The 17,508-nt window shown below is 41.7% G+C and overlaps 1 protein-coding gene across 1 annotated transcript in view; it reads left to right on the top strand.

Annotated features, from left to right (window-relative positions):
- slc18a2 (solute carrier family 18 member 2) overlaps positions 1-17,508 on the top strand; it is a 31,737-nt gene that overhangs the window by 923 nt on the left and 13,306 nt on the right. The window contains exons 3-10 of the mRNA XM_077613230.1: positions 5,072-5,405; positions 13,849-13,907; positions 14,008-14,091; positions 15,732-15,824; positions 15,950-16,039; positions 16,144-16,187; positions 16,374-16,434; positions 16,628-16,723. Of these exons, the coding sequence (XP_077469356.1) occupies positions 5,072-5,405; positions 13,849-13,907; positions 14,008-14,091; positions 15,732-15,824; positions 15,950-16,039; positions 16,144-16,187; positions 16,374-16,434; positions 16,628-16,723 (861 nt within the window). The remainder of the gene's footprint in view (positions 1-5,071; positions 5,406-13,848; positions 13,908-14,007; positions 14,092-15,731; positions 15,825-15,949; positions 16,040-16,143; positions 16,188-16,373; positions 16,435-16,627; positions 16,724-17,508) is intronic.

The following is a 17,508-nucleotide window of genomic DNA, read 5'->3' as shown; positions in this document are numbered from 1 at the left end:
CACTTTCCTCCCAAAAGCCAAAAACCATAAATCTTTGTCAAACCAACCTCTGTTCCAATTTGTTATGTATACATTAATTTCTGGTCAAATGCACCTGAAATGACAGAAGAAATTTTACTTCAAGCACATGTTAATTGCAATATTGGTTAGGATGGCCCTCAAATGAAAATTGAATATATTAGTGTGTGTGTGACAATATTGTTTTACTTTATCTGTCAGACTCAGCGGTGTGACTATTTATTTCATCACAATTGTTACAACAGAAAGAAAGAAATACAAAATAAAAAACTAGCTGTCAGAGAAAAAGATATCTGGAAGACATCTTGCTCCAAATACACACATACACAGTATAATTATATTTTTCGTATATTGGCAGCTGCTGCCTGTGTCTCGTCTGTTCTTGTCTTGTGCATTTCTCCAGTACGTAGCCTCCCCTCCTACTCTAAATAAAGTTCATTTTCCTGGCACTGTCATGCCTTCGGGCGGCTGTGGGTGCTGAACTGAACATCCCTGGTTTGAGTCTGGCTGCCATTGTTTATTGCATGTCATTTCTCATTCCCATCTCGCCCCTTGTTTCCTGTCAAAAAAAACAGGAGACTGCATGTACAACGCACAGTCAAAGTCCAAGTGCTTCTTCAATATGCTGGAAATGTCAGTTATGTAAAGAAATTACTGTGATTTACTTAACTGATGTTGATTTTAGAACTATAGCTACCCGATGAACTTGTTTACTCATTGTACATAATTTTTAATCTTTTCATAGTGCCATGTAGATTTTATTGTTATTATATACTATGACTAATATTATTCATTGTATATATATATATATATATAGATATATATATATATATATATATATATATATATATATATATATATATATATATATATATATATATATATATAAGCACTGGTCCTTAGTATTGTGTGCTAAATTCTATGTTCGAAGAGCAGGTCCAGTTCCGCACCTCCGTGGAATTTGGAATTTATCGTAATCTTATTATTCATGCCTTGCTTGCCTGGCCACCAATTCAGGGTGTACTTAGAGTATTTACATATACATTAATATATATATATATATATATATATATATATATATATATATATATATATATATATATATATATATATATATATATATATATATATATATGAGCAGTTATGTATGCTGATAATATACCTGATTCCAGGAGAACCCAAAATAGTGTAGGCAGGCAGAAATCATGCTTGGACGTGCGATGACGCTGTTTCCCAGCTCAAGTCCCATAAAAAAATGTGTACAAATCCAATCCTTGGATCAAATCTTACTGTCATGTTATCTACCAGTAGTACCTTAGTGATCTACTGGTAGATCGCGATCTACGTATTGAGCACCCCTGCTCTACACCATAAGGCGGCGTTTAAAAAATACATATAGTAGAATAAAACAATATCTATATACAATATCTGCTTAGTTTAAAAATTCGTACTTTGACTCTTACAATTCCCACCCTTTGTGTGTGTCTTTGTCTGTGTTACGGTCCAATGTACGGAGCGCGTGGCTGGACCCACATGCAGGAAGCAGGTGGACACAGGGAGTTAGAATGCTCTTACGAAACTTGAATGACAAAACCGAAAAGTGAAACAATTTTCAAATTTCATGATAATACAAGACAAAGTGCATTGTTTGTAAGCTCAATAAGGGTTGCATCTTTTTGTTTGGGAATAAGGGACACATCCTTTTATTTCAGAACAAGGAACGATTCCGTTTTTCATGGGATGTTCGGCAATTATATCTGAAGCACACTATGGCAATGAGTCCTCATTAACTCAAGACAAACTCGAAACAGCCAGGGATCTTAATCTGTTATTTTGAAATGGGATGAAGCATTGGATGGACCTTTCCTAGGCCAAAAAAAAGCTAGAAAACCAACTCCAGACAGGCAACGCCAAAGAGGTCTGGAGGGGCTTGAGGACCATTTTGGGCCATGGAGGCAAATATAGAGAGATCCGGAGTCCCGAGACAGGGAGTGGGCCAATGAACTGAATCAGTTCTTTAACAGATTCAGTTCTGCCCCCACTCCCCTGAACCCCCAGACCAGAAGCAACTCTCCCCCCTCTTTCTCCTCCTCTTCCTCCCCCTCTTCCACCGGCCTCTGCATTACTGTCGATCAGGTGATAAGATAGCTTAAGAAGATCGAGGCAAGGAAGGCTACTGGTCCAGACGGCCTCAGCTCCAGACTACTGAGAGACTGTGCGGATCAGCTTGGCAAAGTGATTCTGCATATTTTCAACCTCAGCCTCAGTCTGCAGAAGGTCCCCACCTTGTGGAAAACTTCCTGTGTGGTCCCAGTTCCAAAGACTGCGAACCCCAGGGAGCCAAAACACTTCAGGCCGGTAGCATTAACCTCTCACCTGATCAAGACAATGGAGAGAATCATCCCCAATCACCTCACCCCCCTGATCACTGACAGACCACAATATGTGAGACTTCAGGGCTGTACGTCTGATGTGGTAGCTTGCAGCACGGGGGCCCCACAAGGCACGGTGCTCTCCCCGCTCCTCTTCTCCCTCTACACATCAGACTTCAAACGTAATACAGACACCTGCCACCTCCAGAAGTTCTCTGACGACACTGCTATTGTTGGACGAGTGATGGACGGGAACGGCCTAGAGTACAGGGGAGTCATCACAGCCTTTGTTGACTGGTGTAGGCAAAACCACCTCTACATCAACACCAGTAAGACAAAGGAAATGGTAATCGATTTTCGGAGGAATCCTCAGGTGAACTTTCAGGGTATAGACATTGAAATTGTGGAGAATTTGAAGTACCTGGGTGATCACCTCAACAACAAACTAGACTGGTCCACAAACATAGATGGCCTGTATGAAAGGGGCCAGAGCTGCCTCTAACTACTGAGGACACTACGGTCCTTTGGAGTGTGCAGGACACTGCTGAGGACCTTTTACGACACTGTGGTGGCATCTACAGTGTTTTATGCAGTGGTCTGTTGGGGATGCGGGAGCACGGAGAGGGACAGGAACAGGCTGAATAAGCTGGTCAGGAGGGCCAGCTCTGTTCTGGGCTGTCCTTTGGACTCTGTGGGGGAAGTGGGAGGGCCAGTAAGTTAATAAATAAATACATATATAAATAAGCGTGTTGCTGAAATATATATATATATATATATATATATATATATATATATATATATATATATATATATATATATATATATATATATATATATATATACATACGCATACATACATATATATAAATATATGCATGACCAGGATGATGTCCATCATGGACAGCACCTTCCACCCCCTGCATGAGTCTGTGGAGTCCCTCTGAAGCTCTTTCAGCAATAGACTGCTGCACCCTCATTGCAGGAAGGAGCGCTTCCCCAGATCCTTCCTCCCATGAGCTGTCAGGCTCTTTAACAAAACAAATGGCTGAGTGTTAGACCTACCGTATGTATACATGTGTATGTATATATGTATATATATATATATATATATATATATATATATATATATATATATATATATATATATATATATATATATATTTCAGCAACACGCTTAGTTATATATGTATTTATTTATTAACTTACTTATTACCTATCAATTTATGTCTAAAATTCCTTTTCTGTATCTGCATTCTCGCCCTCTTGCTACTGTGACAATGAAATTTCCCGAATATGGGATGAATAAAGTTATCCAATCCAATCCAATAAAGTTGTAATGCTTTTCGAAAAATGGTAATTGGCATACCATATTCTTGTCGTAGCAGACAAGGGAGATCGTTTTTCATTCATTCAACCACGGGGTTGGCACAAGTAAGATCCAGTCTTTTAAGATCATTATTCTTGTTAGAGTAGGGGCATTAACACTGCTTTCCACAGCCTTTAATAGCAGAATTCATATTAAATTAATTAGAGTAAACGTGAAACAATCAATCAGTTGACTAATTAATTGTCAAATTCATCAACAGTCTTAGTAATCAGTTAATTTATCACAATAACCCATTATTTCTCAAATTGTACAAATCATCAGAATTGCAAAATCTGCAAGCAGAGCAAGCAAAATATCTTTGTTTAATCCAATTTAGTCATTTAGTCATCAAGTATTATTTTATATTGATAAAGCACTCTCAATCACAATCTATTTATGTTTGTTTCATGTATGTATGTCTGCATTTCTTTTCACCGTCAATTTCAGATTTTCTGTTTAAAAAAAAAAAGGGTTTTCTTTCTACCTGCTTCATAATTTAAAAAAAAATCAGTGGCAGGCTAAGATTTGAATATTCTCATTTTCTGAACCGCTTTTATATCCTCATTAGGGTCGCGGGGGGTGCTGGAGCCTATCCCAGCTGACTCCGGGCCAGGAGCGGGGGACATCCTGAATCGGTGGCCAGCCGATCGCAGGGCACAAGGAGACGGACAACCATGTGTCCAATCAGCCTCCCATGCATGTTTTTGGAATGTGGGAGGAAACCGGAGTACCTGGAGGAAACCCACGCAGGCCCAGGGAGAACATGCAAACTCCACACAGGAGGACATGACCTGGATTTGAACCCAGAGCTTTGAGGCCGACGCGCTAACCACCGCCCAGAAAACAATAAAACGTGAAAAAAAAGACTGATGACAAGAACCGGAGGCCTTTCAGTTCTCAGGACATTTATCAGCAATAGCATCATATTTAACTTTAGCAACGTTAGAAATTAGTTAGTTATGAAACCTGTTCTTTCCATACAAATGACTCCAAGAAAAACAGTCTTCAAAACAAATCCTTTTCAAATCCTTTGAATTTGATCACTTGACACATTGTGTACCTACGCCTACGAATAATCAGCCCTGCATTTAACCCGGCCACAAGGTCGAACGTCGCTTCGATTTGAATATTCACGTAAAGAATTATCTCCTAAGGTTCTGACTCAAATTCCCCACAAGTCAAAACTAAATGCAAACGTTTTCGTTCATAGACGTTTTAATGTCATTCAGAATAGCATCCTGCCTATACATAGTAAGGCAGAGGTCACGTCGGATTTCATCTCATCAGTCATTTGATGCATCTGTGTGCCCAACAGTGCCCATCATCCCCAGTTACCTGTACAACCTGGATGAATCATCAGATGGGGCATTGAACAACACCTCATCACAACCACAAATTCTTCCAGGGAACTTCAATAGAATTGTGTCCTTATACGACAGCACAGTGAAGTTGTCAGGGTTCAACGCCACAGTAGGGCCGACCGACACAGTTGTGCCTACAACCACCGCCCTGCTGCCACAGAACTCCTCTAACTGCCCCCGATCCAGCAGCAAGCTGATCAACGAGAATGTCAAAGTAGGGTTGTTGTTTGCGTCTAAGGCGACTGTGCAGCTGCTGACCAATCCTTTAATCGGGCCACTTACCAACAGGTGAGGTTTTTGCTCATTTTCTGTTTGTTCAGTACTGTACTTTTATCAGTGAAGTCTTGTAGATTATACATTACAGTAATCCCTCGATTATCGCGGTTAATGTAGACCAGACATGGTCGCGATAAACAAAAAAACGTGAAGAAGGGTCACCCCTATTTATATATATATATATATATATATATATATATATATATATATATATATATATATATATATATATATATATATATACATATATATACATATATATACATATATATACATATATATATATAACTTCAGTGCTGAGTCCTAGTAGCAGGTGGAGGCAGAGGAGTGGCTTCCACTTGCGAGTTTCAGGGTGGATTTTCACATTTTTATGAATTTACACAAAAATATTTACTTAAAAAATCCCCCTGAAAAAAATCAGCGATGTAGTGAAGCTGCGATAGTTGAAGCCGCGATATTCGAGGATTACTGTAGAAGCAAATATTGGGAGACTCACTAAAAATATAAATGAATCAAATCTCAAACAACCACCTGCTAATTTTATACTATATTTGACGTCACATCTTTGAATTCATTCATTCATCTTCCATACGTCTATTCTCGAAAGGGCTGTGGGGGTTGCTGGAGCATAACCCAGCAGTCTTCGGGCGAAAGGCAGACTACACTCTAGACTGGTCATCAGTCAGTCGTAGGGCACACAGAGAGACAAATGACAATCCACACTCCCAATCATACCGCACTTCAGCTTGGAAATTCAGCTTGCTACCAATAGCTTTGTCAGGAACTGCAACATTATTCTCATCACGGAAACGTGGCTACACCTGCAAATCCCCGATGCCACGGTATCGCTAGCTAGCCGCACGCTACACCGGCACAATCGATCGACCCAATCCGGGAAAAGCAGGGGGGGGGGGGGTGTCTTTGCGTCTACATACACAACGACTGGTGCTGCAACAGTAGGATCATTAGCACTCACTGTTCTCCTGATTTAGAGCTCTTGGCAGTTCGGTGCAGGCCCTTCTATCTACCTAGAGAGCTAACAATTGTCATTGTAATGGCTGTTTACATCCCACCAGATGCTAATGTTAGCACAGCACTTTAGCCTCCTGCTAGCGACTGTAAACAAACAGCAGCTTGACCACCCCGATGGAGTCTTTATTGTCGCCGGTGACTTCAACAAAGCATGTTTAAAGACTTCTGCCTAAGTTTATCCAGTACGTGAAGTGTCACACCAGAGGAGATAAAACTCTCGACCATGTTTATTCTAACATCAAATATGCTTATAGAGCCACACCCCTCCCTCACCTTGCTGGATCCGACCAGCTCTGCCTGTCCCTCGCCCCCTCATACACCCCACTCCGGAGGCTAACAAGGCCACAAATAAAGATAATAAAAACATGGCCTGAGGACGCCCTTTCTCAGCTGCAGGACTGTTTTTCCCGCACCATTTGGGAATTTTTTGAACACCACAACCTCCAGGACTACACGGACACTGTACTTTCCTACATAAAAAACTGCACGGACACTGTCACTGTTAATAAACATATCCGGGTTTTTCCTAACCAAAAACCCTGGATGACCAGTGAGACACAGGCACTCATCAAATTCCGTAACACCGCTTTCAGGTTAGGGGACAAGTTACAATACAGCGCTGCCAGAGCAGACCTGAAAAGAGGCATTAAAAAGGCCAACGCAGCATATACAAGGAAAATGGAGGAGCACTTCACAGAAAATAACCCAAAGAAGATGTGGCAGGGAAAACGACACCTTACCAATTACAATGACAATAATGTCTGTTAACGCGGATGCCTCACTAGCAGAGGAACTGAACCATTTCTTTGCCCGCTTTGAGACTGACAAATCAGACTCAGTCTCAACACATCCACCACCACCCTGCAGCAGTACACTGAAGCTTCAGGAACATGAAGTGAGACAGGTGCTGCGGACTGTGAACACCAGGAAGGCTGCTGGCCCTGACAGAGTACCTGGGAAGGTGCTCAAAGCCTGTGCTGACCAGCTGAGTGAGGTTTTCACAAAGATTTTCAATGGTTCCCTGCAACAATTCATTATCCCATCCTGCTTGAAATCTGCCACCATTATCCCTGTCCCTAAAAAGCCAACCATTGACACCCTGAATGATTATAGGCCTGTTGCACTTACGCCTGTGATCATGAAGTGCTTTGAAAAGTTGGTCGCCCGCCACATCAAGTATACAATCCCTCCCTCAGTTGACCCTCACCAGTTTGCTTGTAGAGCAAATAGGTCCACTGAAGACTCCATCGCCGTAGCTCTACACACAGCACTGAGCCACCTGGAGCACCATGGGAACTACGTGACTATAGCTCAGCCTTCAACACTATAATACCGGACATTCTGGCTGACAAACTCTTCCACCTTGGACTATCCTCTTCCTTCTCCTGCTGGATTAAGAACTTCTTAACTAACCGTCCACAAACTGTTAGACTTGGTCCCCATCCCTCTTCCTCCATTACACTGAGCACTGGCTCCCCTCAAGGCTGTGTACTGAGTCCTCTTCTGTACTCCCTGTACACATACGCCTGTACACCGACCCACCAGTCCAACTCCATCATCAAATTTGCCGATGACACCACTGTGGTCGGACTCATCTCAGGGGGAATGAGTCTGCCTACAGAGATGAGGTCAACAAACTGTCTTCGTGGTGCTCGGTGAACAATCTCACACTGAACACCACGAAAACTAAATAAATAATCCCGGACTTTTCCAAACACGGCACTCCTCATAAATGGAGTATGTGTAGACAGGGTCCAGTCCTTCAAATTCCTGGGGGTCCACGTCACGGACAACTCTCCTGGTCTACCAACACCACGGCAGTGGCCCAGAAACAACTCCATTTCCTGAGGGTACTCAGGAGGAACAACTTGGACACTATGCTTCTGGTAACCTTCTGTAGAGCCACTGTGGAGAGCATCCTGGCATACTCCATTACAGTGTGGTACGCTGGAAGCACAGCAGCAGACAGAAAGGCCATGCAGAGAGTGATCAACACTGCCCAGAAGATCATCGGCTGCTCTTTGCCCTCACTGGATTGCATTGCCAGCCCTCGCTACCTCAGCAGAGCCAGGAACATTGTCAGGGACCAATACCACCCTGGTCACAACCTGTTCCAGCTGCTGCCCTCTGGCAGATGCTATAGGTCTCACAAAGCACGGACAAATAGACTTCAGGACAGTTTTTTTCCCCACAGCCATCAGGACTCTGAACTTGCGTTAGCACGACACACAATCCCTTCTGCGCAATAACTTCGGGGTGTGCAATAGCTTAGATTGTGCAATATTTTAGAGATTCAGATTCAGTCCTGCCCCCACTCCCCTGACCCCCCAGACCAGGAGCAATGCTCCCCCCTCGTTCTCCTCCTCCTCCTCTTCCTCCCCCTCTTCCACCGGTCTCTGCATTACTGTCGATCAGGTGATAAAACAGCTAAAGAAGATCGAGGCAAGGAAGGCTACCGGTCCAGACGGCCTCAGCTCCAGACTACTGAGAGAGTGTGCGGATCAGCTTGGTATTGTGATTCTGCATATTTTCAACCTCAGCCTGAGTCTGCAGAAGGTCCCCACCTTATGGAAAACTTCCTGTGTGGTCCCAGTTCCTAAGACTGCGTACCCCAGGGAGCCAAACCACTTCAGGCCGGTAGCATTAACCTCTCACCTGATCAAGACATTGGAGAGAATCATCCTCAATCACCTCAGCCCCCTGATGAATGTAGAGCTGGACCCTCTGCAGTTCGCCTATCGTCCAGGTATTGGTGTGGAAGATGCTACCACCTACCTGATGCACAGGTCTCTTTCAAACCTGGAGAACACGGGAAGCACGCTGAGAATGATGTTTTTTGACCTCTCCAGTGCGTTCAACACCATTCAGCCGGTCCTACTGAGAGGGAAACTGGAAGAGGCTGGAGTAAGGAACCACCTAGCCGCGTGGATCATCGACTTCCTCACTGACCGACCACAATATGTGAGACTCCAGGACTGTATGTCTGATGTGGTAGCTTGCAGCACGGGGGCCCCACAAGGCACAGTGCTCTCTCCACTCCTCTTCTCCCTCTACACATCGGACTTCAAATATAATACAGACACCTGCCACCTCCAGAAGTTCTCTGCCGACACCGCTATTGTTGGACAAGTGACGGACGGGAACAACCTGGAGTACAGGGGAGTCATCACAGCCTTTGTTGACTGGTGTAGGCAAAACCACCTCTACATCAACACCAGTAAGACAAAGGAAATGGTCATCGATTTTCGGAGGAATCCTCAACAGACCACTCAGGTGAACATCCAGGGTACAGACATTGAAATCGTGGAGAATTTTAAGTACCTGGGTGTTCACCTCAACAACAAACTAGATTGGTCCACAAACATAGATGCCCTGTACAAAAGGAGCCAGAGCCGCCTCTACCTACTGAGGAGTCTACGTTCCTTTGGAGTGTGCAGGACACTGCTGAGGACTTTCTACGACATTGTGGTGGCACCTACAGTGTTTTATGCAGTGCTCTGTTGGGGATGCGGGAGCACGGAGAGGGACAGGAACAGGCTGAATAAGCTGGTCAGGAGGGCCAGCTCTGTTCTGGGCTGTCCTCTGGACTCTGTGGAGGAAGTGGGAGAGCGGAGAATGCTGACCAGGATGATGTCCATCATGGACAGCACCTCCCACCCCCTGCATGAGTCTGTGGAGTCCCTCCGAAGCTCCTTTAGCAATAGACTGCGGCACCTTCATTGCAGGAAGGAGCGCTTCCGCAGATCCTTCCTCCCATCAGCTGTCAGGCTCTTTAACAAAAAAATGGCTGAGTGTTGAGACCTACCGTATGCATGCATGTATATTTATGTGTATGTATGTATATATGTGCTAAGCAACACGCTTATTTATTTATATATTTATTCATGTATTTATTTATTAACTTACTTTTACCTATCTATTTATGTCTAAAATGCCTTTCCTATTCCTGCATCCTCACCCTCTTGCCACTGTGACAACAAAATTTCCCGAATACGGGATGAATAAAGTTATCCAATCCAATCCAATCCAATATTTTAGAATTTACCTTGCCAGGATGTGACTTTTTATACTTTTATATTACCTATTAATGTTTTTTACTGGGAAAACGCCCTTTGTGGAGTAGCACCACCAATTTCGTTATACGCAGCTATGTATGATGACAATAAAGGCTTTTGATTTGATTTGATTGACCAGCGGGATTTGAGCCCATGCCTGCCCGCACCAAAGTCAGGAGAGTGAACCGCCACACCACGAGGCGGCCATCTTTGATTGGATGGAGAGAAAATCCCAGAACCTGGATATTATTACTAAACAGTTTCATCCTGTTGAGCTTTTATGTTTTAATGTGCAAACTGAGCTGGTACTACCCCATGTGTATTTTATTAGTCGTAATTGAATCAATAAATAGTTAACAAATCATCATCATTAATTATGGTTTGAATTGTGTCAACCACGATAATAAACTCAATTTCAAAATTTCATTCAAATTGAAAAAATAGCATGACTGATGTCCCTTAATATCAAGAAATCGTGGCTAAAAGTTACAATTTTAAAAAGATAAGATTGCATGTTAGTCATATTTGTATTTATTTTATCTTAATCCTGGTAAGGCTACAATATAAAAACACATTTCCAACAATAAATTGACTGAAAACTGCGTAGAAAAAATATATATAAATCAGGCTTCCAAGGGACATATACACATTTACATAGAACTTCACAGTATATCATGGCCAATGAAAATATAAAATGGGCACTGCTTTGATAAAATGTACAGAATCCAATTTCTAAATAAAGCTTTAAACTGACGGCGGCCCGGCGTCTGAGTGGTTAGCATGTCGGCCTCGCAGTGGGGGACCTGGGTTCAAATCCAGGTCGGTCTGCCTGTGTGGAGATAGCATGTTCTCCCCGGGCCTGCGTGGATTTTCTTCTGGTACTCCGGTTTCCTCCTACAATCCATAGACATGCATGGTAGGCTGATTGGACACTCTAAATTGCCCCTAGGTGTGAGTGTGAATGGTTGTTTGTCTCCTTGTGCCCTGCGATTGGCTGGCCACCAATTCAGGGTGTCCCTCGCCTCTGTTGTTGGATTATTGCTTGCTTGTGGTCATGTCGTCTCCCTGTCAGTGTGCGTATATGCTATCCCCGTTAGGTTTGTTTCTTTATTGATTTTTACCAAGTTCTAAGTATGTATGGCTTTTTCTATTCTCATCTCATTTTCTGAACCGCCTTATCCTCATTAAGGTTGCAGGGGGTGCTGGAGCCAATCCCAGCTGTCTCCGGAGGCGGGGGACACCCTGTATCGGTGGCCAGCCGATCGCAGGGCACAAGGAGACGGACAATCATGAACACTCACACCCATACCTAGGGGCAATTTAGAGTGTCCAATCATCCTACCATGCATGTTTTTGGAATGTGGGAGGAAACCGGAGTACCCGGAAGAAAACCACGCAGGCCCAGGGAGGACATGCAAACTCCACACAGGTTGACCGACCCTGGATTTGAACCCAGGACCCCAGAACTGTGAGGCCGACGCGCTAACCACTCGCGACACCGGGCCGCCGAGTAACAAATTGAACACCATAACTCTTAAGAGCTAGATACTCCTTGGCTGGCTTGAAATGTGGGAGGTTTCGATTGAAGATCTACATAGTATTTTATGTTCAGTGAGAGCTGACACATACAGAGTGTACAGCAGGACAAAATAACCACCTCGAAATATAACAGAGTGGTTGATATTTTACTAGATGGGATAAATGTCTTTTGAGACTATATCACCCAAACACATTATATTGTGACTGTTCTGTATGTACCATTCAATTGAATTGCCTTCACACAAGTTGAAGATCACATCACAGTTTTGACCACAATGCTTTAAAACATAATATATTTCTTACCTGAACAGATTATTTAATCATGTTTGGGATCTTTTGTATAGAGCAATACAACAAGGCATGTTGTTGTCTTTGAATTGATGACCTTTAGCTAAGCACTTAAAAGAAAACATGCGCCGAAATATCAGAACAGCAATCAATTGTCTATGCATTGCGTTTACCAAGGTACAATTTCAATGGTAATTTTGCCAAATTGTTTATTTAAAAAAAACTCACTAAGTTTAAAAAAATAGGAAAAGAACTGAATGCACTTTATAAATGATTTTTGTTATGAGCCACCTGATGGTGTAGAGCAGTGGGTCCTGGTCTTTGTCGACATTTTAACCAATCAGGTATCTTCTAAAATAAGTAGCACCTGACTTTAATTAACTGATTACACTTGCAAAAGGTATCCTATTGTTGACTTGGAATGAAAACCTGCACCCACTGCGGCCTTATAAAGACCGGTTTGACACCCCTGGTGTAGAGGTTCACTCAGCTGACTTCGGTGCAGCCAGGTGTGGGCTCGATACCCACTGATGTTGGTATGATTGTGGGTTTGAATGGTCGTTTGTCTGTCTGTGTGCCCTATGACTGACTGGTGACCAGTCTAAGGTGTACTCTGCCTTTTGCCCAAAGTCAGCTGGGATCGGGGCTGGCAACCCTTATGAGGATGTATGGTTTGGGCAATGAATGAATGAATTTTGGTTGAGTATTACTGTTATCAATATGTTGATGTTGACATTGTTTGGAACCCAATGGTAGAAATTGTGAATGGGGAAAAAAGAAAACATAATATTTGATGCAGATTGACAAAGGGCAGTGAGAAGGATTTTCTCGGGAGCTCCTGGTTTGAAATGTTATTCAATAATTGAATCGAATGACATTTCAGATTTTTTCTATATCCCGCACACATTATGAACAGCAGTGACCAATAAAATCAAAGAGGAGACATACAAATGTTTCATACTTAATTTTCCTTCCTTTTCTGTCCTCTTTTGCCAAACAGAGCCTCATTATTTGCATTCACGTGTGTGGGCAAAGGATTTGATTATTTTCACACAGGGATAGCACAATTGCATGAATTGCGCTAAAGAAATAAATCCACTAAATCACATAAAATGACAGCACACTGATGTCAGTACATTTCGAGAGATGACAAGCATCGGTGGTTCTCACAACTCAGTCATAATTCATGGAAAGATTCACATCTTATTTTGACTTTCTTAGTGGGCTAACATTATTGGCATGCATCTCCAAGATGGTATTTAGTGTCTCAGCTGCACACTCAAATAGGCTGTAATTGAGGCCACGAACAGGACAATTACTTGTGCATGGTCACCTTCTCTCCTGACAAAGGACAAAACATGACAAGTCAGGCAAACTGACTACGGACCGCAAATATTGTCATAGGAGTTTGCCTTTAGAAAAATCATAATTTTTCATATTAATAATAGGGAAAACACCTAAAACAGCTTATGATTATGATTTGATAGCAACATGTTTTTGTAAATAATAACAGATTTGCAAATTATTTTTTATGTCCACAGGATTGGATACCAGCTCCCCATATTCATTGGCTTCTGTATCATGTTCATCTCCACAATTAGTAAGTGCCAATACATGTTGATTATTCAAGGCAAATAATGTGCTGTCTTTATGCCTGACGCGTCTTTTCCGATATTTATTTTATTCTTATTGTCGTGAAGTGTTCGCCTTCTCATCGAGCTACGCTCTGCTGTTTCTGGCCAGATCACTTCAAGGTGTGGGCTCCTCCTGCTCATCTGTTGCTGGTAAGAACTCAATAACTTCGTATCTTTCACATATTTAGTCATCTTTTCATCCATTTACAATAATATGCCTGATATATTGTACCTTTATATATTGTAGTAAGTTTGGTCACAATGGAAGACTTTATTTTTTCCTAGAGAAGCTGAACAATGGTTAAAAGTTAAAGTCATTTTAATGATTTTCTTTTAAATACAGTGGTACCTCTACTACTCGCGAATGCATCTACCTATAAAACTTTCAGGTTACAAAACCTTTTGATAATCAAATTACTATTCCAACATACGAAAATAACATCCAAGTTGCGAAATCCCCCAAAACGTCATTACATATCCGCTGGCCTCCCATTGGCTGTCTCCCAACAGTTTTCCATGTCTGTTTGTTTTTGGCCAGTTTTTTGGGTGTGGTTAAAGAAACTTCTCTTCTTTATTTAAAATTACTGGTCCAAATGAAATGGACAAGTGGGCCTTGCTATCCATCCTGGACTGATATTGCAAGGCACTATGGCCGTAACCCACCTACCATCGCTACGATATTGAAGCGGAAGGAAGCAATAAAAGCGACAACTCCATGAAATTGCAGGACATACAGTGACAGAGTCGATTATTTCTGAAAAAACAGCTATTTAATGCCAAGTTGCTATTAATTCATAATTTTAAGTTTTTTAGATGTCTGTTTATGTGCATGTGTTCATGTAACGCTGTCTGTTGCCTAATGTTAGCTTCTTCCTCACACAACTAAGGCAGTTTTATTTTGAGGACTGTGGCATGAATTAGAGAATTTACATAAAATTGTGCTCTATTTCCGAAAAATCCAAAGTTCTGGAACCAATTTTGTGAGTAAAGGTACCACTGTACATGGAATCCGTTCGTAAACAAATGCTGAAAATGAACGGCTCAATGGCCGTTCAGTCCACTGAGCGACCTCTATTTTCGGTGTAGGATGACAGCATTGCCATAAGGTCGCCCTTGGCTTGCATTTCTGAAAAAAAATCCACCCTCACAGAGGCTCCCGGGTGTCCCGTCTGCTCAGAAAGCTTTATTTTTGGATAAAACTGACAGCCACCGCCCGCTGCCCGCTTGCAAATCTTTAAGAACTTTTTAAAATACTTTTATACTATAAAAACGCGATGTGCTGAACCCGCGAAGTGGTTAAGGAAGACAGCATAGCTTTTTGTAAATCCACTTTTTGTGAAACGAAACAGATCAAGCAATATTGTGACATTGACATTATCAGTTTGCTTAGTTTTTTGTGTTTTTTAATTTCTTAATAGTGGTATTCATTTAGCAAAGCAACTTAAGGTTTGGAATGCTTATCAGATTTAGCACCATTAGTAAGAAAATGTAAATAGATATCTTTAAAAAAATCTTAATTTTGAAAAAGAAAATTGATTCAAATTAGTTATGTTATGTTTGAACGATCTTAGCACATTATTTTGTGTGGGTCGTTAAAGCAAATCATGTTCATATCCTTCACGATTTTATTACCTATATCATTACCAAAATTGCAAATAGTTTGAGTATGGGGTTTGCTAAATATCTTTAGGTACAAACCACATCCCCATATTGTAGCATTTGTGCAAACAGAAATGTGAAATCAGATCGGTTAATGTTGAAATAATGTGTTGGTTTTTTTGTATTTTCAGGGATGGGAATGCTTGCAAGTGTGTACACAGATGATGAGGAAAGAGGACATGCGATAGGAATTGCCCTTGGAGGTCTGGCAATGGGAGTTTTGGGTAAACAAACATTTGAGAATATAAGATAATATTTTTAGATTTTTATTTTTACTTTTTTATATTATTTATCTCTTTATATTTTGTTCACTATCTATTTCACTAACAGTGGTGCTTGTTCTCCACAGTTGGACCCCCATTTGGCAGTGTTATGTATGAGTTCGTTGGAAAGACTGCTCCATTCCTCATTCTGGCTTTCCTAGCTCTTTTTGATGGAGGTGCATCACAAGGCCAATAATTGTTTCTTCTGAGGCATTATATAATACTCAATATTAATTTTAATTCAATTAGTATTCTAATTTAATCATGTGTTTCCTAACAGCGTTACAGCTTTTTATACTTCAGCCCACCAAAGTCGAGCCAGAGGTGAGGAATTTCATCACGTTGCTTAATTAAATTGCTAAATTCATACGTGTCCAGTGATTTACTTGTAAATTCTCATTTTGGTTTTGTAAAGCAGATCTAAAGGTTTCCGAACTACTCCCCAACAAAATTGTGTTATGGTTCAAACATTCAATTTTTGTTACAAGCTATTGTACTTTTATCTTTCAGAGTCAGAAGGGGACACCACTGTTGACCCTCATGAGAGATCCTTACATTGTAATTGCAGCTGGTAAGAAGACAAAAGAGCCAAACAACCTAGTATTTGTATCTTATATCTTGAATGTTCTGCAAATTAAATAATATATTTAGAGCACTGCTGAAGACAAAGGGTTGCAGTAACTCCATCAGAATAATTCGCTTTGTCTTCTGTTTATTTCTCATCACAGAGAAAGTATCTATTTATCATTGAAGTTTCTTCACAGGTGCCATTTGTTTTGGAAACATGGCCATCGCCATGCTGGAGCCAACACTGCCAATCTGGATGATGGAGACCATGTGTGCTAGGAAATGGCAGCTAGGTATTTACCCATTTTTGTTTCACATTAATTTAATCATTTTCTGAATGAGGGGGGTAGTGTTGCTTTTTCGTATCCCAGCCAACTATGGGTACGAGGTGGGGGACAGTGTTCAACCAGCCTACCAAGAAGGTTTTTGGGATGAAACAGGAGTACCCAGAGAAGGTACAAGGTGTGGGACACCCTGAAATGGTGGCCAGCCAATCGCAGGGGAAAAGGAAACAGACAACCATTCACATACATAATTAGAGGCACTTTAGAATGTTCACCTAGCCTACCAACAAGGTTTTTGGGATGAAACAGGCCTACCCAGAGTTTTGAACCCTCGATCGGTGATCAGCCAATCGCAAGGCACAAGGAGACCATTCACGCTCACACACATACCTAGGTGCAATTTAGAGTGTTCAACCAGCCTGCCCTGCATGCTTTTGTGATCTGGAAGGAAACCTGAGTACCTGGATAAAACCCATGCAAGAACATGCAAACTCCACACAGTGATGACTGACCAAGGATCTAATTCTCAACCCAGAACTCTGAGGCTGACACGCTAACCATTCATCACCAGGCCCTGTTATTTCACATTTTAACACAAAATTAACAAACACCTTGAACTTCTATCTTAGTCAGTTGATCATTCATAATCAGAAAGTAGCATTTTATAATATTTGGGTCAGCATCGTGAGGTTGTAGTTAGCATTTATGCTTCACGGGCAAGTGGTTCTTAGTTCACGCCGTTTTTCCAGCCTCACTCTAGTACAATAATACGTTGAGATACGAGTGTCCCAACA

This window comes from Stigmatopora argus, chromosome 11, assembly GCF_051989625.1.
Source record: "Stigmatopora argus isolate UIUO_Sarg chromosome 11, RoL_Sarg_1.0, whole genome shotgun sequence".
Classification (NCBI taxonomy): Eukaryota; Metazoa; Chordata; class Actinopteri; order Syngnathiformes; family Syngnathidae; genus Stigmatopora; species Stigmatopora argus.
This window is presented reverse-complemented; position numbering and strand designations above follow the sequence as displayed.